Source organism: Doryrhamphus excisus, chromosome 11 (genome assembly GCF_030265055.1).
Source record: "Doryrhamphus excisus isolate RoL2022-K1 chromosome 11, RoL_Dexc_1.0, whole genome shotgun sequence".
Classification (NCBI taxonomy): domain Eukaryota; kingdom Metazoa; phylum Chordata; class Actinopteri; order Syngnathiformes; family Syngnathidae; genus Doryrhamphus; species Doryrhamphus excisus.
In genome coordinates this window covers 13271501-13296694 of record NC_080476.1, presented here as the reverse complement: position 1 = coordinate 13296694, position 25194 = coordinate 13271501, and the positions used below count along the sequence as shown (strand labels likewise).

Below are 25194 nucleotides of genomic sequence, written 5' to 3'. Positions count from 1 at the left end.
CATTATGTGCAGCGTTTATTCATACAGATGTTGGAGTCCTTGCATATTTGCATTTTTGTGGACACAGCCTTCAATGGTAAAAGCACATCACATCATTTTCAAATGTAAATGTTGACATGTTGATATATTCTTGTATTAAATGGCCCCTTAAAGTGTTTTATTTACAACACTATTGGCTGCTTTTTCTACTATTTCATATTGGCAAATGTCTCAGTGAAATAGCATGGATAGAAAAATATGTTTAGCTTTTAACATACTTGCAAAAATGATGCAATGAGGAGTAATGCTTGTGTGTGGTTGTGAAGACAAAATATGTCGAGTATGAATGAACAGATAAACAACACATCTGGTCAAATACGGTATATTTAGACATTTTGAAAAGCTTATAAACAAACGCGACGGCCGCCCATTTGATTGACTGATGCTACCCCGCGCATGCGCACTAGCACAAATCGTCTCACCGTGACGCAGCGCCTTAAGCCCCGCCCCTTCTCCCACCGAGGGTTTAGTAAAGCGTCACGTTGCTCTGCAGCAGTCTCTCCACTCGGCTCGACATCCTCCACACTTCTACCCTTGAAGCTCTCACGTCGTCCCACAGGTGAGAAATGACTTTTGCTTGACAACACTTACCTCCCTTTTTTCTGGCTGATGTGATGTGATGCTCGGGCCACGCCTTCCCTTCGTCTCCCGATTAGCTACTAGCTAGCATTTGACGGATAGATAACGCAATAGCGTGTCATTAGCATCATTAGCTACCTGCTACCGTGTCCTCCTTCGTTTTGACAAAATATTGCACGGTGGGTGGTTTAAATGGACGTTTAAAGATGTCGACGGGGTGTGGGAGGAGTCGAGGCACCGTCGGAGGAAAGAAAAAACGGGAAGGACAAAAATGAGATGACCTTCATGGATGGTGCCCTGTTGCGTTGTTTTTAAGCAACTAGCATTGTGTGTGTGTGTGTGTACACGCACAAGCACGCGCGTGTGCGCGTGACGACAATAACCGATGGTGAAGGCGAGTGCGCGCGTGCGGGTGAGTATCTGTTCTGAAGCACGTACACAGAATCGTGAAAGGGGCGGGGCCAGTGTTACATCCTGGATTTCCTTCTCTATATGTTTAATTCGGTATAAATCCCACTTGGATTCATTCAAATGACTTTCACTTCTTTTAAAGCAGAGGTCCCCAACCTAAAGGAGATATATTTAATAAAACATATATATTTAATATAATAGTAATACAGGATATGGTGAGAGTGCAAGTACACCCCAGATCTCATGGTAATCACGTGATTGTCATGTATGCAGCAAAGAAATGCAAGTTAACACACCAAAACATACCAACTGAATGCTTATTAAATTAATATCAATTATTACAAATATTTCTATACATATTTTATTATGATCACTGCATTTTTAATTGTATTATTATTCATTTATTTAATATTATATTTATTTATTTAAATATATTTACATTATATACATTTTAATGTTATTATTATTGCTGCATTTTAAAATATTAATAGGGACCCCTGCCTTCTAGGGGCAAGCTCGGGCTGAAACTAATGATTATGTTTTTTATTATGTTTGTTTTGTCATATACATCAATGCAAAGACACGCAGCCCAGCTGGTAACACGATGCAGCACAGCCAGCGAGGATTTTGGCGCTAGAGCTGCCCTACGAGAGCCATTAAATGCCACCTCCTCCACACCAGCCCCCCCCCCCCCCCCTCAAAAATGCCCACCATGCTTCCAAGTAGAGAAGGTGCCCATCATTCCCAATCCTTATGTGAAACATGAACACATATTTCTTACCCTTTGCTGTGTATTCTAACACAAGGAAACAAGTTAATTTCAGCTAGCTTACAATACTGTCATTGGGATACACCTATTTCCACTATGAATCCCTCTAAAAAAAAAAACTCTAACAATGTTGCACCATTTGATATACACGCTCTGATCGTACATTAACACGTACACTGATGATAACATGTAATAGTTGCAGTATCTTCAAATATTTTGATGATCTATGCTTCTTTTCTCGGTCGAAATGAGAGAAAAAGTTATATTCTCATGAGAAAAAAGTCGCAAAAAAATGGGAATTTGATTAGCAAAAAAATAATGTATAGTATTGTAGCATAGGTAAGTCATAATATTATGAGGAGCAAGAAAAAAACTCAAAGTTGTCATTGCTGGGGAAAACATTCACATTTTTTGGGAACATAATATTACACAATGCAATATTACAAAAAGAAAAATGTATGAAAATTAGTTGAACTATCTTGGGGTGCTAAAAAGAGAGTTGATACCAATAGGCTTTTTCACCCATAGGAGCTGAGAGGCAGTGCTTTTTATGTAAATATATAGAACTATATAGAAAGTGGCATTCTTTCATTTATTCATCTTTTTGAGCTTCGTGCCGATGATTGACGTGAGAGACGTGCTGGTTAATAAACCGCTGATGTCACGGAGGGGGAGGGGACTGTTGCCTGCTGATGCCGCAGTGCAGAAATGGCGTGCAGGCGCTGAGCAACAGGCTGGAACGACCGCCCCCCCCCCCCCCTCAACCCCCTCCTGTCACTGTGTTAGCCCTCACCCGCTCTTTAACGCCGTTCCAGGCATCTGAAAGTGACGTGTTTACTGGAAGTCATTTCTCACCGGGAGCAAGAGCTAGCTTAGCATTGTGTTGTTAGCCTAGCAAAACATACTCATTAGTATTAGTAATATTAGCTAGATTGTGCTGTCACTTGCGTCGGCTGCAAGTATGGTGAAAGCATCTACATTTTTTGTATACACCCTCACCTTTCTGCAAGGTGTGACCTCCGCTGACCTGCATGGAGCCACTGACATTTGCAATGTGGTGACTGTGCACTTTTTTTGTGTGGGTATACGTTCTTAAGAGTGTGCAGCGTGCAGAGACTGTTATCTCATCACGCTAAGCTGAGGATTAACACAAAGGACACACACAGGCCTGCCGGACAGCCTCCCAAACCCGGCCTCACTTTGTCACTTCATTGGTGGATGCCGTCCTTTGTGTGCTACGACTCATTGTTGTTGCATGAATGTGCCTCGCTGTCTGGAACCTGAGCACTGGTTTTCCATGGAGGGTCACATCCTGAAAAAGCAAAGACTGGACGGGCCACTTTCATATTATATATATTATTCGAGCATTGCAAACATGTTTATGACTTTCTAAATACGTTTTTTTAGCATCATCAGAGCCCTGTAGTCAGAAAATAACACCCCTATAGTCACCTTTATACTGCTCTTCTTCATTCTTTACACCGCTACAAACAAGCCTCTTGCTGAGTCTGCATATTGATGTGGTCTGGTCTAAGTTGAGAGCATCATTATAGGTGGCGTTACTAGGGAGGAGATGAGACGTTGTGATACTCCGCCACAAATATAGTACTCCACGTTAGCTGCTACAATAACAACATTGCTTAAGCTCGGTTAATGTACACATCAGTGTACTCTAAAAATGTCTTAAAGGGGACCTACTATGCTTTTCCACTTTTTTGACCTATAAATGTCGTTAAAATGTGGTATTCTCATGTTAAACCATGCCACAGTTGCAGATCATGAGGTTTTGCGCGTTTGGAACTGAGCCCTCCCAGGAAGTAGGAGTGTAAGGGTGGAAGGGAAAGCGACATTTGTTTATACAGTAAACCTCGGATATATCAGACTCGGATATATCGGAAATTTGCTCACAACGGACAGATAAAAAAGAACCGATTTTTCTGTAATGCATTTCCAATAAAAATTCATTGCATATATCAGATTTTTTATAACGGATTTCGCCTATTTCGGACAAAATCTCCAGTCCCGTTCCAATGCATTTCCATGAAATTTCCCTCGCATATATCGGATGGCCGCATCGTGGCGCTCCGATTCGCCGAATCGTGACAGGCCGCTATACGACGTCATTTGCAGCGTTTGCAGCGTTGCCTGCGCGTCCAGGAACATTGGAAACATAGTCAAGGAAGTGCCTTTTTATAACGGATTAAATCCGATTTACGCATATACCGGATATAAATCCGGTAAAAATAAATCCAAGTGGTTGGAGTTCCTGATTCCCTACCAGCAAAATAAATGGATTTTCATCTGTCAAGGGCTTTTCCCACGGGACTGTTTAGTGGACACGGGCCACTGTGCAGCTGGACTAGCCCACAAGCCTGCTGAAGCCAGGCGACTTTCCATCGTTACTTGGTCGTAGTGTGGGCGTACAGGGAGTGGAGTGGGCGGGCCTGGAGGCGGGCCATGGGTAGAATTAAATAAAAACAGTACAATATTTCTGTATCCATGCATGAAACGTGTTGGTGGTGTGTAGTGGGAGGGGCTTGGCGACGGTGGAGGGAGAGAAAAGTCACGGCGTGTTCCCTATCGTGTTCCCTGGCGTGTTCTGCATGCGTGGGAGTGAGACACGAGGCTTTAGCTTTCCACTGTGAGAGAATAAGCTAATGGCCGGGAAAAAAGGGGTGTGAATGGAAAAAGGAGTCTGTATGGAGCGTTGCCGAGGAGAGCATGGCGAGCCCGTCAGCACCCCGTTACATAACGGCTCCACCTCTGTCTGCCGTGGAGCAGAGAGAGGTTGCGTAACTGCTTATTTACAGCGGAGTGAAGAAAGCCGTCGGGAGGGGAGGGGTTTGATGGTTTGATGCTAAAGGGATGGCAAGCGTGCTCACTCGCACGTCGTGAGGATGTGACGCGTCAGGATGGCCAGCACCGAATCCAACAAGCACGCCCCCTGCTGGCAGTTGTGCAGATCTCCAGCAAGGGGGGGCGGCCATGTTGGCTGCAGTAGACGCACCCGTCAAATGAACGTGTCTGTGTGCTCGCTTCCAGCCGCCATGACTCACCAGTTTCCCGCTCTGAGTCCCGAGCAGAAGAAGGAGCTGCAGGACATTGCCGAGAGGATCGTGGCCCCTGGGAAGGGCATCCTCGCCGCCGATGAGTCCACCGGTACGCTCCAGTTTCCCACGCTAAACGCCACGTTACGTGAAATGGGTGAAGGCGACTTACGTGTGTGACCTTTACAGGCAGCATGGCCAAACGCTTCACGCCCATCGGCGTGGAGAACACAGAGGAGAACCGACGCCGCTACCGCCAGCTCCTCTTCACGGCCGACGCGCGCATCGACAGCTGCATCGGCGGCGTCATCTTCTTCCACGAGACGCTCTACCAGACCACAGACGACGGCACTCCCTTCTCCAAGCTCATCAAGGACCGCGGCATTGTCGTCGGCATCAAGGTACGCACGTTCACTGCCTGGACGGGGTGTCGCCCAATGAGGGCAAAACCAGGGATGGCTAGCAAAACCAACAGAAAGCTGAGGGACAGTCGTCAAAGATGAGGGTTCAATGTCCAGTAGGTCTCCAAACACTCCTGCTGGCTCCACATTGACATTGTCTGATTTTGGATCAACATTTGCAATAATAGCATTGAGCGGTAAAATGCTCCTCTTCCCTCTTCAATATGCCTCACACATTATTTAAATGCACTTAAGTATAAATTGTATAGACACATGAAGTTTAGTTTTGTTAACAGCGGTACTGTAGTACTGTAATACTGTGTAGTACCTGTACTGTAGTACAAGTGGGGGAAAAGTAACAATAACAATGACTTTCATTTTAGTTATATTTTTTCTGCAGGAAGAAAAACATTTTTGGAGGCGGAAATTAATTAAAAAAAGTAAAGTATTTAGAAATGTGAAATGTGTTTACTGCAGTCAAAGCGGCGTATTTGCAGAGAGAAACAATAACAAAATATTTATGGGGGTGAAACTGAAAGAAGAAAGAAAGTGAAAAGTAGCCGAATAAAAAAGCGCCATTGCAGGGCGCCTTCATGAATGCTGTGGGAATGAGGGACCAAGTGTCCTTTTGTTGTGGGAATGAGCCATGAATGTTGGAGCGTCGAGTACATGCCTGCTCCAGTCACATGACTCGCCATGTTTAGGGACACACAAACCCTCCCACCGTGTTGATGTCAACACAAACGCTCCTCAAGAGCATTGAGGGCGTTCGGCCATGTTCACTCGTGTCCAGTCCAGACCAATAATCAATTTCCATCCTTGCAGGTGGACAAAGGCGTAGTGCCCCTCGCCGGAACCAACGGGGAGACCACCACTCAAGGTACTGGCAAGCCGCATTAAGCGTGGGAAAGGTCGTTCTGACTCACGAATGCTCCCGTGTTTGCCGCCGCGCAGGTCTGGACGGGCTGTCCGAGCGCTGCGCCCAGTACAAGAAGGATGGCGCCGACTTCGCCAAGTGGCGCTGCGTCCTGAAGATCAGCGACACCACTCCGTCAGAGCTGGCCATCTTTGAGAATGCTAACGTCCTAGCACGCTATGCTAGCATCTGCCAGCAGGTTGGTGGCGTTGTTATTCCGATATTCCTAAGTTAGACCTCACTTCTGTCAAGGTGAGGCATTTCTTTCATCTTCCAGAATGGCATCGTACCCATTGTGGAGCCGGAGATCCTCCCCGACGGAGACCATGACCTCAAACGCTGCCAGTACGTCACTGAGAAGGTGATTTCCCAAACGGAGCCTACTTTACAGCTGGGGTGTTCAAACTTTTTGGGTTTTTTTTTACAAGTCAAAATATTGAGGAGAAATTTTATGAAAGAAAAGCCTTTACAAATATTGTATTGCATAAAACAGAAATATTACAAAGAAAATATGAAATATTACAGAAAAAAACGCCAAAACGTTATGAGAAACTAAACAACACATACAATTGTAATTTCTGGAAAATTAAGTTGCAGGTAATGTTATGTTAGAAGCGTAAAGTCAAAATATGGGAATACAATTTGTATTTATAATATAATATGAATATCTAATAATAGACAAATAATGTTGATATATAACTATGAGAAGAAAGTTGACAAGAATAATGGGGAATAGAAAGTCATGTTTTTACGAGGGAATAAAGAGAATAAAGGCGGCACGGCGGTCTGGTGGTTAGTGTGCAGACCTCACAGCTAGGAGACCAGGGTTCGGTCCCCGCCCTCGGCCATCTCTGTGTGGAGTTTGCATGTTCTCCCCGTGCATGCGTGGGTTTTCTCCGGGTACTCCGGTTTCCTCCCACATTCCAAAAACATGCTAGGTTAATTGGCCACTCCAAATTGTCCATAGGTATGAATGCGAGTGTGAATGGTTGTTTGTCTATATGTGCCCTGTGATTGGCTGGCGACCAGTCCAGGGTGTACCCCGCCTCTCGCCCGAAGACAGCTGGGATAGGCTCCAGCACCCCCCGCGACCCTCGTGAGGAAAAAGCGGTAGAAAATGAATGAATGAATAAAGAGAATAAACTCGTAATTTTGTGATGAAAAATTGTCATTTTGGTTTTATACAGCTGAAATATTAAAGAAAAAATACGATATATTTTGAAAAGTTTTAATATGAGAAACAAAAAATAAGGTTGGAGAAAAAGGTTATAATATGCAGAAAATAAAATGTACAAAGCTTATTAAGAAGAAATTATGATTAAAGTAAATGCTGTAAATAATAATAATTATTAAGGAAAATATATATTTGAGGGAAAAATGCAAAAAAGGATCACTTTTATGAAGAAAAATAACATTTCTAGTCTCATAAAGCTGAAATATGAAAGATATATTTTTTGTAATATTGTGAGAAACAAAAGAAAATAAAGTTGTGAAGACCCTCAAACATGAGTCACTAAGAGACACCTCTGCTGCTGCTAGGTTCTAGCTGCCGTGTACAAGGCTCTGTCAGACCACCACGTCTACCTGGAGGGGACGCTGCTGAAGCCCAACATGGTCACCGCCGGACACTCCTGCCCCAACAAGTACAGTGGCCAGGAAATCGCCATGGCTACAGTCACCGCCCTGCGTCGCACTGTGCCTCCCGCGGTCACAGGTGAGACCCACTCTGTCGCTTTTATGTCTTCTCATGCGGCATTTTCATCTCACTGACTCCTTCCTTCCTTACTTCCTTCCTTCCTTCCAGGAGTGACCTTCCTGTCAGGCGGCCAGTCTGAAGAAGAGGCCAGTGTCAACCTCAACGCCATCAACAACTGCCCGCTCGCCAAGCCCTGGGCGCTCACCTTCTCCTACGGCCGCGCCCTGCAGGCCTCCGCCCTGCAGGCGTGGAGAGGAGACCTCAGCAACGAGAAGGCCGCTACTGAGGAATTCATAAAGCGCGCAGAGGTCAGACCCCTGCACGCATCTTCTCACATACGTAGCGTAGAAATAATATTGTGTTTGTTAACGCTGTCTCCCTCCCCCCTCCCCGCTCTGCTTCAGGCAAACGGCATGGCCGCCCTCGGCAAGTACGAGTCCTCCGGCACATGCGGCGCTGCGGGACAATCCCTCTACGTGGCCAACCACGCCTATTAAAGACGCACACGTGACCGCGGCCTAGTTAGACTTACTGTATATCTGCTCTGCTATTAACCCCCCCACCGCTCCGACATGCATCACTGGCCCGCATTGTCTACTGATCTTAAAAGTGTTATTATGATTATTAAAATGACTGCGTTAGATATCAAATTGTCAAACTATTTCAAACGGAGCTGCTGTATTTTTTCCTCATCTGATCGAACAACTTCAAAACTGGTTTGACTGCCGTGTATGTGGAGCGGCTTCGTGTATGTGGAGTGGCGTCAGCACCTGAGGCATCTCCATTCGCTCTCATCTTGGTCAGCATGTTTGTTTGTGTTTTGCTGAACTCGTTTGTGCTTTAAAAGGCTACAATCCTCCCAGTGGGACCAACAAGGCATCAAAAAGACATTTCCAGTTGAAGTTGTTTGTCTAAAAACACGAGAGTGCTAATTGTACGTCCAAAAAAGAAGGGACCCCAAGACACCCAGGGACTCAACCCCCCCGCAACCATTCCTTACTCTCACCAAGCACTTGTGTGTCCAATTTTGAGTGTACCGTTAGCTTTACATCGCACAGCTAAGTGTATGCGGTTGTCTGAAGCTGTCGATGTTGTGTGTCATTCCCCCCCCCCCCGCATCCTCGCGCCGGCCCACCACAGTCAGAGCGAAACCAAGATGAGTGAAGTGACGCTCCCGGACCAACGTGTGGGCCGTGTCGTCAGGAAACACTCCAACTGCTGTATTGGAAAAATGTGATGTTTGTGGTGTTTAATATTGTTCTTGAAGCACTCTGTCAAATAGTGAAAATAAATAAACTATATTAAACTATAAACACAGATTTGGGTCCTGTCATCCAAAATCATCCAATCATCCAAAACATACCAGCTTATTAGCTTTAGGGGGCCATCACTATTTCACACAGGGACATGTAGCTTTGGGTTTATTTTCACCCTTAATAATAGTTTCATTTAAAAACAGTACTTTGTGTTCAGTTGTGTTGTCATTGAGTCATATTTAAATATAGTGTGACAAACTTGCAAAAAAAAAATCGGGAATGGGGACAAACACTTGTTCACGCCGCTGCAATAATTTTCTTTTAAGATTATCCTGGAATTTTGTCATGTTTTGGTTTTAAATTCGTCAACTGACGTAAACTACCATTTCTGTCGTAAATAACCGTCCGTACGTTTAACTAGCTGCATCGGGTCAATCATGTATGTATTAGCTATTGTAGCTAACTTTCTTTATGACAACAAGGGAGAATAACATGCACAAATTACTATATTTTTATGGTATGAGGAAAAAGCGGTAGAAAATGAATGAATGAATGAATGTTATGTTCTAAAATCTTTCTGCCGTAAATGGAAATGGGCGGCCAGTCACTCCGTTGAGGCTGTCGTCACAAATATTATCACGTGATCTGTGCCGTTTACACTCCCGGCCAAAAAATGGCGACAGCGGAAGTGGGTGAGTCGCGCTTTGTTTCGGTAAATATTATTCGCGTTCAGTTAACATTACCACTCATTTGTTTAATGCATTAATAAAAACGTTTTCATTAGGAAGTTTTGTTAGCGAGTTTAACACAGTGTGGAGTCACTTTGTGAGGAGGCTAACATCAGCTAGCTAGCCGCAGCATCACTTGTACAACATAGAAATGTGGCTGTATGAATTATTCTATGAATATTTTTCCTTTGCTAGAGCGTCGGCGTAGCAAGCTCGCTGCCCTGTCGTTCGCCGCTGTGGTCATCTTCCTCGGGATCCCTCTGTGGTGGCGGACAACCACAACGTACCGCGCCTGGTTACCTGTCAGTCAGATTCAGGAGCTGGCTAAGCTGAAGGTGCGCCTTGGTGGTCCTCCTCTCTTTCACAATAACCTGTTATTGTTATGTTCTTCTCCTTTCAACTTCTCTCAGCTCCTTCTGAGCGCTGAGGTGGAGGTTGTGTTCGCACGGGGAACGTTGACGGCGGAGCAGCAGAAGAAGGTCCCGCTGACACGGACGCATGATGAGGAACACGCCGTGGATGGTGAGTTCATGGCACACGCAGTATAAACACACACCATAAACAAAGCAGGTAGCGGATGGCATCATATTTTCAACTTTATTCTTGTTTCTTGTGGTAGTTTTCACCTAATTCCCATCATATTTTGACTTTATTTCCCCCCCGGACCTAATTTTTTCAAATGACACATTTTTGTTTCTCATATTAAACTTTTTTTTTACCACCTGAAGTCGCTGGGATAGGCTCCATCCTACACCCATTACCCAAATAAGGATAATAATAATACATTTTATTTGTATAGCGCTTTTCAGAGTACTCAAAGACGCTTTACAGTTGAGAAAAAAAGAAATAATAAGAGTTTAGTAAACAACACATTAAAATACAATATCCATACATTCATTCAGAGCTAAAAACAAGGCAAAGTGGGGAGGGGCGGGGCGCAGCAGTCAGATATAAAAAGTTAGACATTAAAAACGGATTTAAACAGGTGGGTTTTGAGGAAGGATAAGCGGCATATGGGGGGGATCTTTAATATTTCATATTATTTTATATCTTCATATCTTTTATATTTAATATTTCTTTATGCTCCCACAAATGTTATTTGTCGTCGTAATACGACAGCCTGGAGTCCCACTGTGGACGCCTTTGGAGTCTGCCGTCTCACATTGATTGAAGAAGGTTTTGCCTTTTGTCTTCCCAGGGGACACCTCGTTGACTTACCGATATGAGACACGTTACCGCACAGCTACCGTCATGGAGGAGGACGCTCTGAATAAGCTCAACGCTGCCGGTCAGTCTCTAGACGTTCACTTGCTAGCATAGCGCTGTCTTCCCAGCAACACAAGGTTGTTTTTTTGTTTTTTGTCATCGGTGTCCGTGTGTCCTTTCAGAGACCGATCTTTCCCTGCACACGCTCAGTGAGAGTCCATGCGGTTCTTTGGTGGTCTACGTGATCCCAGAGTCCTCCTTGCTGCTGCCCCAGGTTGAAAATACTTTACTTTGGCCAATAGTGCATGTGTAGACTGGGATGGTGCGGACTTTTATTGCAGCCAGGACAACATAGCCTTAGTGAAGCAACATGTGTACATATGCTAACAAGTTGTATCAACTATAAACTTCACTCTGCTCAGTTTTTTTTTTCAAATTTTTGCAGTTTTAAAAAGAATTGTGAAAATATTTCAACTTTCTTTATTAATATCTTTTAAAATTATTTTCGCCTACTATCAAGATATATTTCTTCTGTCATATTTCAACTCATTACAATTTATTTTTGTAAAAAGAGTGACATTTTTTCTGTAATTTTTCGAAAATGTATTCTCGAAAAATTACAGCTTTTTTTTCTTATGCCTTTTTTATTTGTCAATTATTGCAACTTCGTCTTGTGAGTTATCTTCTCCATCTTCACACTTTTTCCCCAATGTCATTTTCTAAAATCAGCAAATTTATTTTTTGTTTTGCGACTTTAATGATAACATTTTTAACTCTATGCGACTAAAGTCACTTTTTTCCTCTTCATATTTAGAATGAATTGTGGCGACTCCGTAATCAGGAAAAGCAGAAAGAAAGAAAGAAGTGTTATTTTCCTCTGTGTGATGTTGGACTAAGACCCCAAACTAAAAGCAGTAGTAACTGAGGGACTAGTGAGTAGCAGTCAGGGTTGGGTAGGTTCCTTCCTCATGAGCCGCTTTAAAAGGGTATTACCATTTTCTCCTTTTTCTCCTATTTTTTCTCCTATTTTTTCAAATGTGCCGTCGGGTTGTCGGCTCTGTCTTCTGCCACCATCAGGACGTGGACGTGTACGTCGGCCAGCGACGCACGGCTTTGCTGCGCGGCGCCGCCCAGACGAGCGGGGTCAGGACGCTGGCCGAGGTGTTGGCCGGCCTGGAGCCGCAGGTCAAGCGGGTGCTGCGGGTCATGTCCTTCAGCCACGGCGACATCATGGCCGCCCTCGGCGACAGAGTGCATCTCGGCCCCGGAAGCCGACAGAGCGAAGCTGACAGCATGAGAGCCTTCAAGTCCAGCCCGGGTCGGTGGAGCGCCCCCCCGCTCGCTCACCTTTTAACGTCTTTGTTTGTCCTTCACGCATCATCTATTTATCTTCTTAGGTTATGAGATAACCTTCAGTCTGCTGAATCCCGACCCCAAGTCGCACCAACTCTACTGGGACATAGAGGGCGCTGTGCAAAGCTACATTCAACCGTTGCTCTCCAAACTGGGGCCCGTGGCCAACTTCAGCGTCGACTCTCAGGTGCCATATTTGGTTTATGGATACATTTGTACCGCCACGCGTACTGACACCTGGTGATGGGTGTAGAATACTACATATCACATGTCTTTGAATGCATCGTCTGAATGCCTTCCGTTTGTATGTGACTCCATGCAGCCATATTGGATGCTTGGAAAAGCTTCACTTAGGGAAAATATGGGACATTAGCTTAACCGTAATAGGCCGTATTCCACCACAAAAATGTATTAATATTGGAAAAGCAAAGTGGCGAGGGAATACTCACTGTGCCCCCCCCACCTCACCCCCAAACTAAAACACAGTTGGCTCTGTCTTGCTTGAACTAAAAGGGTTTCTAAGGCTATTTGCTTTGCTTTTTGTGTTTTTGGTGACTTTGTCTCTCCCATGGTCACATGGTGTTGCCAATTATGCAAATGAGATGGGGTCATAATGCCCCCCCCACCCACCATAATTTCTGTACTCTGTTCACAGACCTTGCATTACAGCATGCTGGGCGTCAACGCTCGCTTCGACAGCGACCGCGGCGCCTACACGCTGGCCGCCGACAGCCTGGCACACGTCATCAACCCCGTGGAGGCTCGCCTGGGTAAGCTTGCCACTGGCGTTTTCGGATCGGATACGGTTAACGTTTGCCTGAGCGTGTTTTTCCTGGCGTGGCCGCTGGTCTCCAGGCTCCAACGCCGCCTCGTCCGATCCTGTGCTCAACTTCCTGCTGTACGTCCCCGACGGCCAACACTCCCCGCTTCACATCCTTGACCGCAAGAAGAGAGCGGTGGCATCGAACGCCTTCCACTCTCCACGCTGGGGAGGAATCATGGTGAGGGAATCCTAGCTCCGACTTGGATGAGTTTATTAGTTTATAACTTGATTTTTTTCTTTTTCTTTGTTTCTTATAATAATAATGATTAACAACAATTATTAACTGCTGTTATTTTGGGTATAAAAAGGAGAACAGGTGATGATGTTTTTGTGACGTCATACAATAGTTGGATCATTCTGGTTGACCACGCCCACTGTCCCCCATGTTGGATCAGACCAGGACCATGTTGACAGTACGTGCCCATATATGGGCGGTCTGTATTTGGGTTGCCAGTCCTGCTTTTGAGTAAAAAACGAAATCGTTTTCTGTAAATATTTGGACTTTATTTTTAGTAAAGTTACTGCTGGTTTATTTTGACTTTTTTTTTAGTTTTCCTGCTCAGTTGTATTTTTCAAAGGTCCCTGGGGTCAGAGGTCACACTTGATGCGAGGAACCTTCCAGTGATGTGTTTGTCCTGGTAGGTTTACAATGTGGATGGCTTCTATGGGAAAGAGACGCCGCTCCCCGTTGACATCGACATAAACATGGCCGAAGTCATGGGCGTCTTCCTGGCACAGCTGCGGTAACACCTTCCTTTCCGCCACGTTTCTTTGGCCTTGTGTGTGTGTGTGGGACAGCATCTCTTAACATCCAACCCCCCCCCCAGTCTGTTGCTAGGCGTGCAGCCCTCCACGCCCCCACCAGGCTTCCTGGTGTCTCCTCCCGGCATCACTGGGCTCGCCGACTGGGAGCTGGACCGCCTCATGTGGAGTCGTAGCGTGGAAAACATCGCCACGGCGACCACCACCATCACATCGCTGGCGCAGCTGCTGGACCAGATCGGCAACATCGTGATCAACGACAACATCGCCCGGCAGGTCAGTGCAACGGAGGCGTGGCAGAACGCAAGGCACACAGACTCATGTGGGAATGCCGGTGGTCCCTGCAGGTGTCCAGCGCCGTCTCGTCGCTGCAGCTGGCCCTGGCCGAGCTGGAGGCCGGGAACCTGGGTTTCGCGCTGCAGTACAGCAAGGAGGCCATCTTGGCGTCCGAGAGGGCCTTCTTTGATCCATCGCTGCTCCACCTCCTCTACTTCCCGGACGACCAGAAGTTTGCCATCTACATCCCGCTCTTCCTGCCCATATGTTTGCCCATTCTGATGTCCCTGCTCGGAATCATGTCCGACATGAGGCGGAAGCGCAGGGACAAGCAGGCCAAGAAGGACTGAGCGACTGATGGCTTTGGAACGCATGAAGAAAAGCTTGTGGACGATGAAAACATGGACCACCGAAGCCAAAAACACCAGAAATGAGTTTGGAAATGGGAAATAAAAACAAAAGCTGGAGAAGATGCTTTTTATTGGCCGGCGAAGAACCAGGAGCCTTTGGAGGATGGTTAGTGATGGTTTTTACACTGGAAATTCTCTTCTAACTTATTGACAAATAAAAGCTTTTAATGCTGTGTAACAAGGCGGCCGTTATGTTGCTGTTGTTTCATGCGTCTTCGCCACAATAAGGAAGTTAACAACACCACCACACGTGTCGACATAAACAGGCTTTCGGAGAAACGACCCCCTTGGGACTCCCGTTTTATGTCCACATAAAATAACGTGAGGTAGAGGACACCGCTTCAGGTTCCCCAAGTATCCCGATTTCTCCAAAGCATGCAGCAAAGTCAATTCGGGTAGAAGTCACATTCTGAGAAACTTGGCTTACTAAGACATGATGGTTGCCAAAGACGCAGCATGGCGGCCACATCAACAGGGACACCACCTTCCTGTTTTGCCATCATATTTCTTCTGTCATCATTTTCATTCTTTTCTGACTGGCCATCGTTAGCATGCTAGCTAAACACGTCGCGCACCTGTTTCCACCGTCTTGTGCCAGACATCTCCATGAAACAGTCATGAAAGCAAGAGTGAGTGTGAAACGAGGAACAAGCAAGGCTTGGTTCGATTGCCAAAGTAAGTCATAACAACAGGCGTACACACGCTACCTGAAGGCTGGCTCCTCTTTGTTGCATCTCTGCGGCGGCGGCGAAAAGGCACTTCTCTAGTTGAAAAGTTTCTGAAAGAGCGTCGGAGGCATTTTCTATCCAAATAAAAAAAATAATACAACTAAAAATTCATGTGGAGAAGCTCTCTTTTCTTCAAATCCACCAGCAAGTCTCGCTCCTTGCCACCGTCTCCATCGGCGTCATAGTCATATGACAGCCATTAGTCACGGGAGCCACTCGGTAACCCGGCTACCCTTTTTTCTCATTGGCTGACGCGGCGTGAGTGCAGTGAAGAATTAATATGATTGGCTCCTATTTTTTTTAGCCTTGTATCACGTGGTCAATGGGGGCGGGGGGAGCCTGTGTTGATGTTTTTGTCGTAAAAATGTGTGTCTTTTACTGACGGAAACCCTGCTTGCGACATATCTCAGAGGCTTGTGACAAAGTCAGTTATGCATATAACAAAACATTTATTTGACAAATTTTTTGGCAGAGACAAGAGACTTGTATAACACAAAGACGACATTTTACATTACGTTTCTACTGAATGCAACTTAAACTATATACACATACAGTTTGAAAAGAAGTCTGGTCGAGAATTGGGAAAAGTCTGACATCTAGTGGTCATTCAGCAGTACGCACCTTTGTTCCAAGCCATGCAACGTAAGGCGTTTGTATGACTGAAGTGTATTGTAGCATTCATTAGTGTGTGTGTCCCCTTTTCATGACAGGACCACTGGCCTGTGGTCTGTTGCATTGATGGCTGTTTCCAAACACCCTGTTTCCATGCAAGGCGTGCGACAGGATATTATGCAGTCACTTCTTTGCCTACGTCTGCTTCGGTGCAACCGTGAGAGGAAGCAAAGGCACCCCTGCGAGTTGAGTACATCGCTCCTCGGCTCCGCGGAAGAACTCCTCCATGTCGGAATGGCTGGGCAAGTCAAAGAACCTGGCTGACTCCGGCCCGGAATGTTCCTCTGCCGGCATTGGGCTGCTCCCCTCAGCCACCATGGGGCTTTTGAAGCGTACCACCTTCCTGCACTTGATGTTCCTCCTGATGGACGACGGCTGAGGAGATGACGCTTGATCGGCGTGTCGTTTAAATGAAGACACGATTCCATGTTTGTAGCTTACATCGGGTGACTTCCTCTTCAAAGACTTGTCGGCAGATTGGACGCCTGAAATAAGACACAAAAGTCCATCTCGATTCCCATTTCAAAATAATCCAGCCCTCTAAAGTAGGATTTACCAAATGGTGCCTCCACAGTCCCTCCGCCATCTCTGGAAGAATCAGAAGACAAAAATGTAAAACAAGTGACAAGCCAAATGTTATTTTGTTCAGTCCTACCTGTGATTGGAAGGCGACCAGTCGAGTCCGTACCCCAGTTCCTGTCCCAAGTCAGCTGGGACCCTAATGAGGACAAGTGCTATAGAAAGTGGGTGGATAAGTATATTGGTTGGGCGTGAATTCATCCAAACCTGATCTGGCAGTTTGTGTCAGACAGCCCTTTGGAGTCATCTGCAGACAGAAAAAACAAAAACCGGTGAGAGCAAGGCGATACTCAAACCTTCTAGCCAAATCTAAACCAGCAATGACATAAGAGCGTCCCACCAGGTCACCTCAAAACAGAGTCCTGCCAGATAAAGATCTATTGTTTTTACAGTACATCCTTAAAACCCGCCAAGTCTATTTTTTACGATAGTTTCTCAAAAACTGCAGGGTGCTGCTGTCAGGATCTTTGACTAGCATTTTTACCAGGTTTTAGTCTCCCAAGGCAAAGAGGTCCTCGGTGACGGGCAAGACAAGGAGTGATTCAGAAGACCCTATGAACAAGAACGAGAGGAGGGACCACGCCTCACCCAGACCTGGGACACCCTCAAGACACCCTCATCCTGGAACCAGGAAGGGGGTTCCGGGCCTTCACCCAGCCCAAAGAAGCCACACAGGATCTCCCCCTTTGGTAAGCCCACCACCTGCGGAGGCAAGCATAAGGGTCTGGTCCAATACGTATTGTGTGGCGGTCGAGGGGGCGGGCGTCCGGGCTTGGAACGTCACTTCTCTGCTGGGGTAAGTCGCCCCAGTTTGTGCGAGAGGTTGAGACGTTCCGACAAGACGGTCGGACTCACCTCGACCCCCAGTTTCAGTTCTGTAACCAAACACCTGGAGAGGGGCTGGACTTGGTTCTACTCCATGCGGTTGCCGCAGGGGGATTCTCACCATAAACACTAAGCCACCTCCTCCCCAACTAAACTGGTTGATAAACACGGTTGGCAGAACCTCGGAGGGGGAATTGAAGCTAGCGGGGTTAGCTTAGTTTAACTGTAGGTTTGCAGTAGGGTCTAAAAAGGGCTGAGAGCTCCTGTCAAATAGAGGATCTTTGACTAATATTTTTGCAGCAGGTTTCGGTGATCTTTGGATGATTTTTGTAGTAGATCCTCAACAACAGCAGCGTGCTGTGTTACCACGCCCGAAGAAGCATCCGTTTTGGATCCACGGGAAGAACATGTCTACAAATGTCACTGTGACAGTGCTTACTTCCTACCCAGGATGGTGGACAGGTTGGGGGGGCGGTGTCTGTGGATGCTGGCGGCGTGGGCAGCGCTCAGCAAGGTGGAGTTCTTCACCTGCTCGTAGAGATCCAGCACATCGTCCTCGACGGGGAAATGAAAGGCGCCTGCCGCTGCAGTGGAGAGATGGGGATTACGTCAACAAACCACAGTTCTTTGAACGGCTCCTTTTAAGACAGAGACGATTCCCAGTTGCTTATCAAACCTGTTGGTTGTAATTTGCAACTTTCCCCCACAACATTTCTAAATAACTACATCAAATATTATGTAAATGGACATCCATCCATCCATTTTCCTCCGCTTATCCGGGTCCGGGTCGCGGGGGCAGCAGTCTTAGAAGGGAAGCCCAGACTTCCCGGTCCCCGGCCACCTCCTCCAGCTCCACCGGGAGGACACCAAGGCGTTCCCAGGCCAGCTGTGAGACATAGTCCCTCCAGCGTGTCCTAGGTCTGCCCCGGGGCCTTTTCCCGGCTGGGCATGCCCGGAACACCCCCCCAGGGAGGCGTCCGGGAGGCATCCGGACTAGATGCCCGAGCCACCTCAACTGACTCCTCTCGATGTGAAGGAGAAGCGGCTCTACTCTGAGTCCCTCCCGGATGGCTGAGCTCTTCACCCTAATCTGGTTCTGGTAAATGGACATCCATTTTGGAAATATGGGCCTTGAGAGAAGTTTGGGCTCTGAATGCTCGGCTTCAGAGTATTTTTTTCTAACATGGGCTCACTGTGACATCACAGGCAGTGACTTCCTTATATGGGCGTGCCCGGGTACATGCTGACCGGGACCAATCACAGCGGAGTGGGTCTGCCCAGAAGGGATGTAATGAATAAAAAAGGACCATTTTGTAAATCTAAGGAAATACACCTGGAACGGGTGCAAATTCTGGAAGATCTAGAAAGCTTTCTGTGTGGGTTATGGTCTATAGCTCAATACAAAGGGCCAAAACCTGGTGCTTGTCTCTACGATCCATCCATCTAAGGATCATGGCTTGTCTAAACCGGACACCCGTTCAGTGGTGGACCCACCGTAGTGCTCCTGTCTGAAGATCTCTGGAGAGGGAACACTGCTGCTGGTTGAGGAGTAGTAGTCGTCGTCATCATCCTCATCATCCTCATCATCCTCATCATCCTCATCATCATCTGAGCTGAAACTTGAGTCCATGTTCTGAGTTGTGGCGCCCTCTGGTGTCGCTGCCAGGAGCAGATTTTGATGAACTTTTCTGATGTTTTGGCTGGACGACTGCAGCGATGGAGGACATGGCCAGGGCTCGGAGATCACATGAAAAGAAAATGTCTATATTCTCTATAACTATATTCAATTCCACAAATTGATGTTTGTAACAAAAGCTTATTATTGAAAAAATAGGATCAGATCGGCAAGACTAGAAATTCACTTGGTGAATTCTGTTTACTCACTTGACCAGCAACTCTCGTGTTCCTCACATCCGGGTCCTCCTCTTCAGGAAGTGTTTCATAAACTCGGCCTGTTTGACGTCTCTTCCTAGCTGCGAAAAGTAACTTGGAGTAAATTCCGTTGTATTGACAGGCGTCACTCGTCTGTATGATCGTTGCTATTATTGATATTGACTCAGGATTTCTTACCGTGTAGCCGAGTTCGAGGTGCTTTGAGCGGGGTGTCACCCCTCATTGTTAACACCCGGAAGTGCACGTTAATGAACGAAGTGATTAGCGTCACAAACGTTGAACCAAACTGAACTTCAGGCGAAGGCAACGAGTCATGACTCAGCTGCCACGTATAATCACATTTTACTTCAATGTCAATACATGAATATTGAGGTTGTCTGCAGCAACGCTATAGAAAATTGATGAAATGGTCTCGCTCGCTCCAACTTCAATTTTGAAGCCCATGACGGAAGTGTGGAGGGGACGACTTCCGGTACACCCCTAATCTACTTTATTATTATTACACGGAAAGCAACTAGTTATCAACAGCAACAACAAAAATACCAATTATTATTATTATCAGTTTTGTTGTTGTTACTGGGTTTCAATCTCGAGGGAGTCTGCATATTTGCAGTGAAGATGTACAAACATGACATTATAGGGGCCATCAGGAGCAATTATGAATTTGTGACCATGCATTGTATTCTTAATCCATAAATGTTTGCAATTTATCTTTATCTGCACTCTACCCACTCAGCCTGGCACCTGGTTGAGTTACGAAATTGCCCAAAATGCTGTGATACGGAAATTGTAAGAATGTGGTTAGGAATGTTATTTAGAACCAATAGGGTCTATGGCTCTGGTGGTTAGTGCGCAGACCTCACAGCTAGGAGACCAGGGTTCGGTCCCCGCCCTCGGCCATCTCTGTGTGGAGTTTGCATGTTCTCCCCGTGCATGCGTGGGTTTTCTCCGGGTACTCCGGTTTCCTCCCACATTCCAAAAACATGCTAGGTTAATTGGCCACTCCAAATTGTCCATAGGTATGAATGTGAGTGTGAATGGTTGTTTGTCTATATGTGCCCTGTGATTGGCTGGCGACCAGTCCAGGGTGTACCCCGCCTCTCGCCCGAAGACAGCTGGGATAGGCTCCAGCACCCCCCGCGACCCTCGTGAGGAAAAAAGCGGTAGAAAATGAATGAATGAATGAAGGGTCCATGGCATTGAAGAATATTACCAGCAGGTCTGAAGATGCAAACAATGAACGACCTTGCTTGATGGTCTCCTGGTCTCATGGTGGGTCACCCATGCAGAGGTGCCTCATTTTGTCACCAGACCCCTTGTGGCTCTCCTGGACCTCTTACAAGTCTTTTTGGCCCCTATCGTAGGTCTCCTGGACCTGTCACGGGTCTTTATGGCACATTTTACTGGTTTCTGTTCACTTTTATGCCTTAGTTCCTGCTTTGTGCCTTTATTTTGTAGTATTTCCTGTTTTGCCCTGTTCTGTGTTTGCGTACTTTACTTTATTGTCCACGCGCACCTGCTGCTAATTGAGTCAGGCTTCCATTAACTAAATAGTATTCAGTACTGGTGCCCTCCTTGCTTTGGTGGAGTATTACTGTTGTCATCTTGACTGAGTGTTAGTACTCTTTGCGGTCCTCCTGCTTTAAGAAAGTATACTCGGGTCGTCGTAAAAAAAAGGTGTAAAAAGGGCTAGTACTTAAAAAAAAATGAAGCGGTTGAAGTTAAGCTCCGCCCCTCACAGCACAGTTCACAGTGGCTATCCAGAAAAGTGGACGCTAACTCCAAATTGTTGGCGGATTTATGGTGTGATTCCGTCGAAAATGTGAGTCAGAGTCCGGGTGGGGAGGTATGGGTAATTACATATGGGACCCCCATCATATATTGTACCAGTAATTGGACCGGGTGTCATGTTAGAAAGGATATTGTACATCGCCATTTGTCGTGTACAACGAAGTGTGTTTCCAATTCAATGGTGGATGTAGTATAGACTGTAGACGTGTATATGTTATGTTTGGGAGTACCTATGAATGTTAGGATTAATTTATTTGACGTCTGGACGTCCGTTACAAGATTATTTAGAAGAGTTCAAGTGGCGACTCCGAAATCGGGAAAAAGCCGAAAGAAACAAACAAGTCATGCCGCTATTTACCCGTCCCACCGCTAGATGGCAGTATAAGCCAGATTCTAGAACTTTCGATGTATGTTTGCTTTGATTAACTGTTGCTCTGGTGCCAACAGTCATTGCCAATTAAAGAGAAAAGACCTGATTGGCTATACTTAAGTACATTTTTAATGACGCTTTACAATAAGTTAAATGCATACACAGAAAACCACAAACATTCTTTTCAGGCGTAAACTACTGTTATTTAAAACTTGGATTCTTTATTCTGATAACTCGTCACGCTCACTCCATTGTCCTTTTCTTCTTTGCCTTTTTGCCTGTGGAAATATTGAAATATTCTCTTAAGTTAGATTGTGCAGGTGTACCTAAAGAATTGGTCCAGGAGTGTACCTTGGATGTAAACATGTAAACTCACCCGCACATGGTTTGCATTTGCGTCATGGTCTCTGGTAGAGGCTTCCCAAACGTCTCTGGCAGGAGGAGACAAAGGAGAGCTCCGACCACAGCCAATGATCCCATGAGGATGTATGGAAGGGCTTTATTATATTGGCCTAGGAAGAAAGTACGGTTAGCACACCTGAAAAGGCCTCAAAGTGAACCCCATGGAAGTCTTAACGTACTCACCGAGGTAGATGATGAAGGGGGAGATGATGGTTCCGACACGAGCGGCCATGGAGCAGCACCCCATGGCCGTGTTTCGGATAACGGTGGGGAAGAGCTCAGACGTGACGGTGTACACCACGCAGAATGCCGACGTCACGCCAAATTTGCCCAGCATCTCCAGCAGCACGGCCACCCAGTGTAGGTCTGGGTGGGGCATGAAATGGTCACATTTGCGGCATCGGGAGGTCAAGTTACATTGATGATGTCAAGAAATGGAAATAAACAGGAAGCCGGTAAGACTGGACGCCTGCCTCACCGCTAAACCAGCCGCTTCCTCCTTGACAGGAAGTCTGGTGTCATTACCTATGGGACTGAGGTGAACGCACAGGATCATGACTCCGCCCATCAGCAGCGTGGACGACTGGCACAGGCGGCGGTAGCAGAAGTGCAGCAGCAGCAGAGCGATCAGGTAAGCCGGCACCTCCGTCACCGCAGACAGGAAGCAGTTGAAGTAGGGGTCGCCGTGCAGGTTGGAGGTGTTGAGGATCAAAGCGTAGTAACTGATGGTGATGACAAACCTGTGGGGGAAAATTCATCATGTGAGAACGCTGGCACGGAACAATATAGGCGCAAGCATCTCCGTGGAGGACAGCTTTGTAAGAAAGCAGGCTTCTCTACACATCTTAAAACCCAGGTCTTTTATGTATGTGATGTATAGCACATAGTACATTGGAAGTGAAGAGTTACAGCGTATAGGTCATCAATGTGGTTCCAGTTCGTAGCCTTTGTTGGAGACCAACGCATCTCATTAGCATCATCTCATTAGCATCATCTCATTAGCATTACAGCTGCACACACAGTAGGGTTTACTAAAAGTACTTCCAAAGTACCTCCACTGACTTGGATGGGGAGGCGTAGAGTGGGTTGTTCCACTGCATGGAGCTGGACGATCATTAGATAAATGCTCTTATCGGTCCATCATGAGAAATAATAATAATCATAATAATAATGCACGTACCATAGAATTGAACACAGCACGTTGACGGTGAATACGTTGCAGCTCCCAATGATGTCTCGAATGTTGTATTTCCTGTCTTTCATCGTCAGTGCATCTTCAATCTGGAGCACCAAAAAAAAAAAAAAAGACTTGTACAGTAAACCTCGGATATATCGGATTCAATTGTTCCCACTGGTTTTGTCCGATATAAGCGAAATCCGTTATATGCGTATACCGGAAAATGTCAGTTTTACGCATATATCGGATTTATATCCGGTATATGCGTAAATCGGATTTTATCCGTTATAAAAAGGCACTTCCTTGACTATGTTTCCAATGACTGGGCAATGAAAAGAGACGTAAGGTAATGAGAATTTAACTTTATTGGACTCTGAGCATAACAAATTGTTAATTAAGCTAGGCCCTGTTACGCCCGTCAGGCCTACATTATTTCCAATAGTGAGGTTAAGATCTCATTCACTGCTGTGCTAGTATTATTGACGTCACTCACTTTTATATTTGTCCTAAATCTGGAGCCAGGAGAAAGACAATAGCCAGTGACATCAACAAGATTAGCATAACGATGCGGCCATCCGATATATGCCAGGGAAATTTAATGGAAATGCATTGGAACGGGACTGGAGATTTTGTCCGAAATAGGCGAAATCCGTTATAAAAAATCTGATATATGCAATGAATTTTTATTGGAAATGCATTACAGAAAAATCGGTTCTTTTTTATCTGTCCGTTGTGAGCGAATTTCCGATATATCCGAGTCCGATATATCCGAGGTTTACTGTATCAGTAACTCCCTGAACTTTCAAACCTAAAATACCGTCAAGCTGACGTACCTCAGCTTCTGTAAAAATGGCCTCCGGGGTGGCAACCTTATTTCTCCTGGCGGCGTCTTTCAGTATGGCCTCCGCCTCGTCCACACGGCCCTGAGAGAGCAGCCAGCGAGGGGACTCGGGTAGGAACCTGCAAGACAATAGCGTGCTGATGCTTGATTGGTAGGGCGTTACTGTACATTGTCTAGTCTGCGTAATTGTCCGTGATGCATTTATGGGCGCTGAGAGGACTAAAGTTGTGGGAGGGATAAAACTTTGGCGTGACCACTTAAACCAGTGTAGTCTTGATCCATCGGTTTTATCTCATTTTAGACCTGCTTCTAACCTGTCATTCTTATTGAAGGTTGTTTTTATTCAATTGCTGTCATTTTTAGAAGACCATGTTATTTTAGATTTTCGCTCTGGTTTTTGATGGCGACACAGCGCTGAGTCCGCACTGCTCACATACTCGTCCTCTCGACTCGGTAAAAGCTGACCTCCAAATATGTTATCTGTCTGTAAATGGTCACGTTTCCACAGCCTCACCACCACAGCGGTATGTATATCAGTCCCGATGCAGCCATGGGGATCAGCAGCATCCTCCATGAGCGCAGGGCGTACGCCACGGCCGGCATGAGCATGTATCCTATGGCTGAGCTCATGAAAACACCGAGGGAGCAGAAGACCACCCGAGCTTTGGAGTTCAGGATTTCTGTTCCTAAGAGCAAAACATTCACCGGTCACTTTTTCAATAGCGGTTCTAATATAATCATCTCTTCTCATAGCTAGCGTTAGCGTTAGCCACCACAGCCCTGGTTTTAATCAATTCCAAAAAGGTCATAACGTACCCAGCACAAACGCAATGATGTAATTGGAGAACCCCCCAGCACCCGCGAGGAAGAAGGTGAACGTAAAGATCTCCCAACTGGGGGAGAATATCTGCGCCGTCACAGCCACCGTCTGAAGGACCATCATGGTAAACAGGGCGGGCTTTCTCCCGTATCTGTTGTTGGAAAGGCAGAGGAATCCGTCTGACCGCATCTCCAACAGCAACATGGTGACTTTTGGATAGCGTCGCCGATGCACCACCTGTCCGACATCTGGCCCGAGAGGAACGCTCCCACGAGCACGCCGCAGTAATGGATGGAGGAGGTCAGCGGGATTTTGTGCGAGTCCTCACAAACCAGGTTCCACTAAACAACGTACGCATGTCAATTATTTGCTATGAAGGAGTCGGAGTTAGTACAACACAGAGTAGTACGCACTGGGGCACCGC

General features: G+C 46.2%; 5 protein-coding genes across 18 annotated transcripts in view; 3 read left to right on the top strand and 2 right to left on the bottom strand.

Moving 5' to 3' along the window:
* Positions 1–486: 486 nt before the first annotated feature.
* On the top strand, positions 487–9175 carry aldocb (aldolase C, fructose-bisphosphate, b). The gene is made up of 9 exons (XM_058086678.1): positions 487–598; positions 4841–4957; positions 5035–5246; positions 6072–6126; positions 6201–6361; positions 6440–6523; positions 7702–7876; positions 7967–8166; positions 8263–9175. Exons 2-9 carry the CDS (start codon positions 4846–4848, stop codon positions 8353–8355), a joined length of 1092 nt encoding a protein of 363 aa, XP_057942661.1. The 5' UTR covers positions 487–598; positions 4841–4845; the 3' UTR covers positions 8356–9175.
* A 528-nt stretch (positions 9176–9703) lies between these two features.
* Positions 9704–14853, top strand: pigs (phosphatidylinositol glycan anchor biosynthesis, class S). Its single transcript, XM_058086656.1, has 12 exons — positions 9704–9806; positions 10038–10177; positions 10253–10364; positions 11041–11130; positions 11231–11322; positions 12126–12366; positions 12446–12588; positions 13057–13171; positions 13257–13402; positions 13867–13967; positions 14052–14262; positions 14334–14853. The coding sequence occupies exons 1-12, from the start codon at positions 9788–9790 to the stop codon at positions 14610–14612; spliced, it is 1689 nt and encodes a 562-aa protein (XP_057942639.1). The 5' UTR covers positions 9704–9787; the 3' UTR covers positions 14613–14853.
* Positions 14854–15843: 990 nt separating this feature from the next.
* On the bottom strand, positions 15844–19812 carry LOC131138081 (uncharacterized). Of its 11 annotated transcripts, none has more exons than XM_058086685.1 (9): positions 19547–19812; positions 19361–19449; positions 18971–19238; positions 17923–18060; positions 16859–16898; positions 16728–16790; positions 16629–16660; positions 16514–16557; positions 15844–16447 (listed from the first exon to the last, which is right to left on the bottom strand). In XM_058086685.1, the coding sequence occupies exons 1-9, from the start codon at positions 19590–19592 to the stop codon at positions 16208–16210; spliced, it is 960 nt and encodes a 319-aa protein (XP_057942668.1). In that variant the 5' UTR covers positions 19593–19812; the 3' UTR covers positions 15844–16207. The 11 variants fall into 11 exon arrangements, with proteins under 11 accessions (XP_057942668.1, XP_057942665.1, XP_057942666.1 ...); XM_058086686.1 differs by having other exon boundaries at positions 16240–16433; XM_058086682.1 differs by having other exon boundaries at positions 15844–16557.
* Positions 19660–25194, top strand: part of LOC131138066 (organic cation/carnitine transporter 2-like) — a 21687-nt gene continuing 16152 nt past the window's right edge. For 3 of the 4 annotated variants that reach the window (XM_058086650.1, XM_058086646.1, XM_058086649.1), the window contains exons 1-2: positions 20894–21191; positions 22440–22563. The gene's annotated coding sequence lies outside the window, so the exon portion shown is untranslated. Of the gene's footprint in view, positions 19842–20893; positions 21192–22439; positions 22564–25194 lie in introns of those variants that run through there. The other variant, XM_058086647.1, reaches the window with a different exon arrangement.
* The window catches only part of LOC131138330 (organic cation/carnitine transporter 2-like), a 4213-nt gene continuing 921 nt past the window's right edge, over positions 21903–25194 (bottom strand). The window contains exons 2-9 of the mRNA XM_058087158.1: positions 25008–25111; positions 24767–24921; positions 24465–24636; positions 23943–24069; positions 23113–23213; positions 22458–22672; positions 22116–22298; positions 21903–22042 (exon numbers count right to left, since the gene is read on the bottom strand). Coding sequence (XP_057943141.1) covers positions 21903–22042; positions 22116–22298; positions 22458–22672; positions 23113–23213; positions 23943–24069; positions 24465–24636; positions 24767–24921; positions 25008–25111 — 1197 coding nt within the window. The remainder of the gene's footprint in view (positions 22043–22115; positions 22299–22457; positions 22673–23112; positions 23214–23942; positions 24070–24464; positions 24637–24766; positions 24922–25007; positions 25112–25194) is intronic.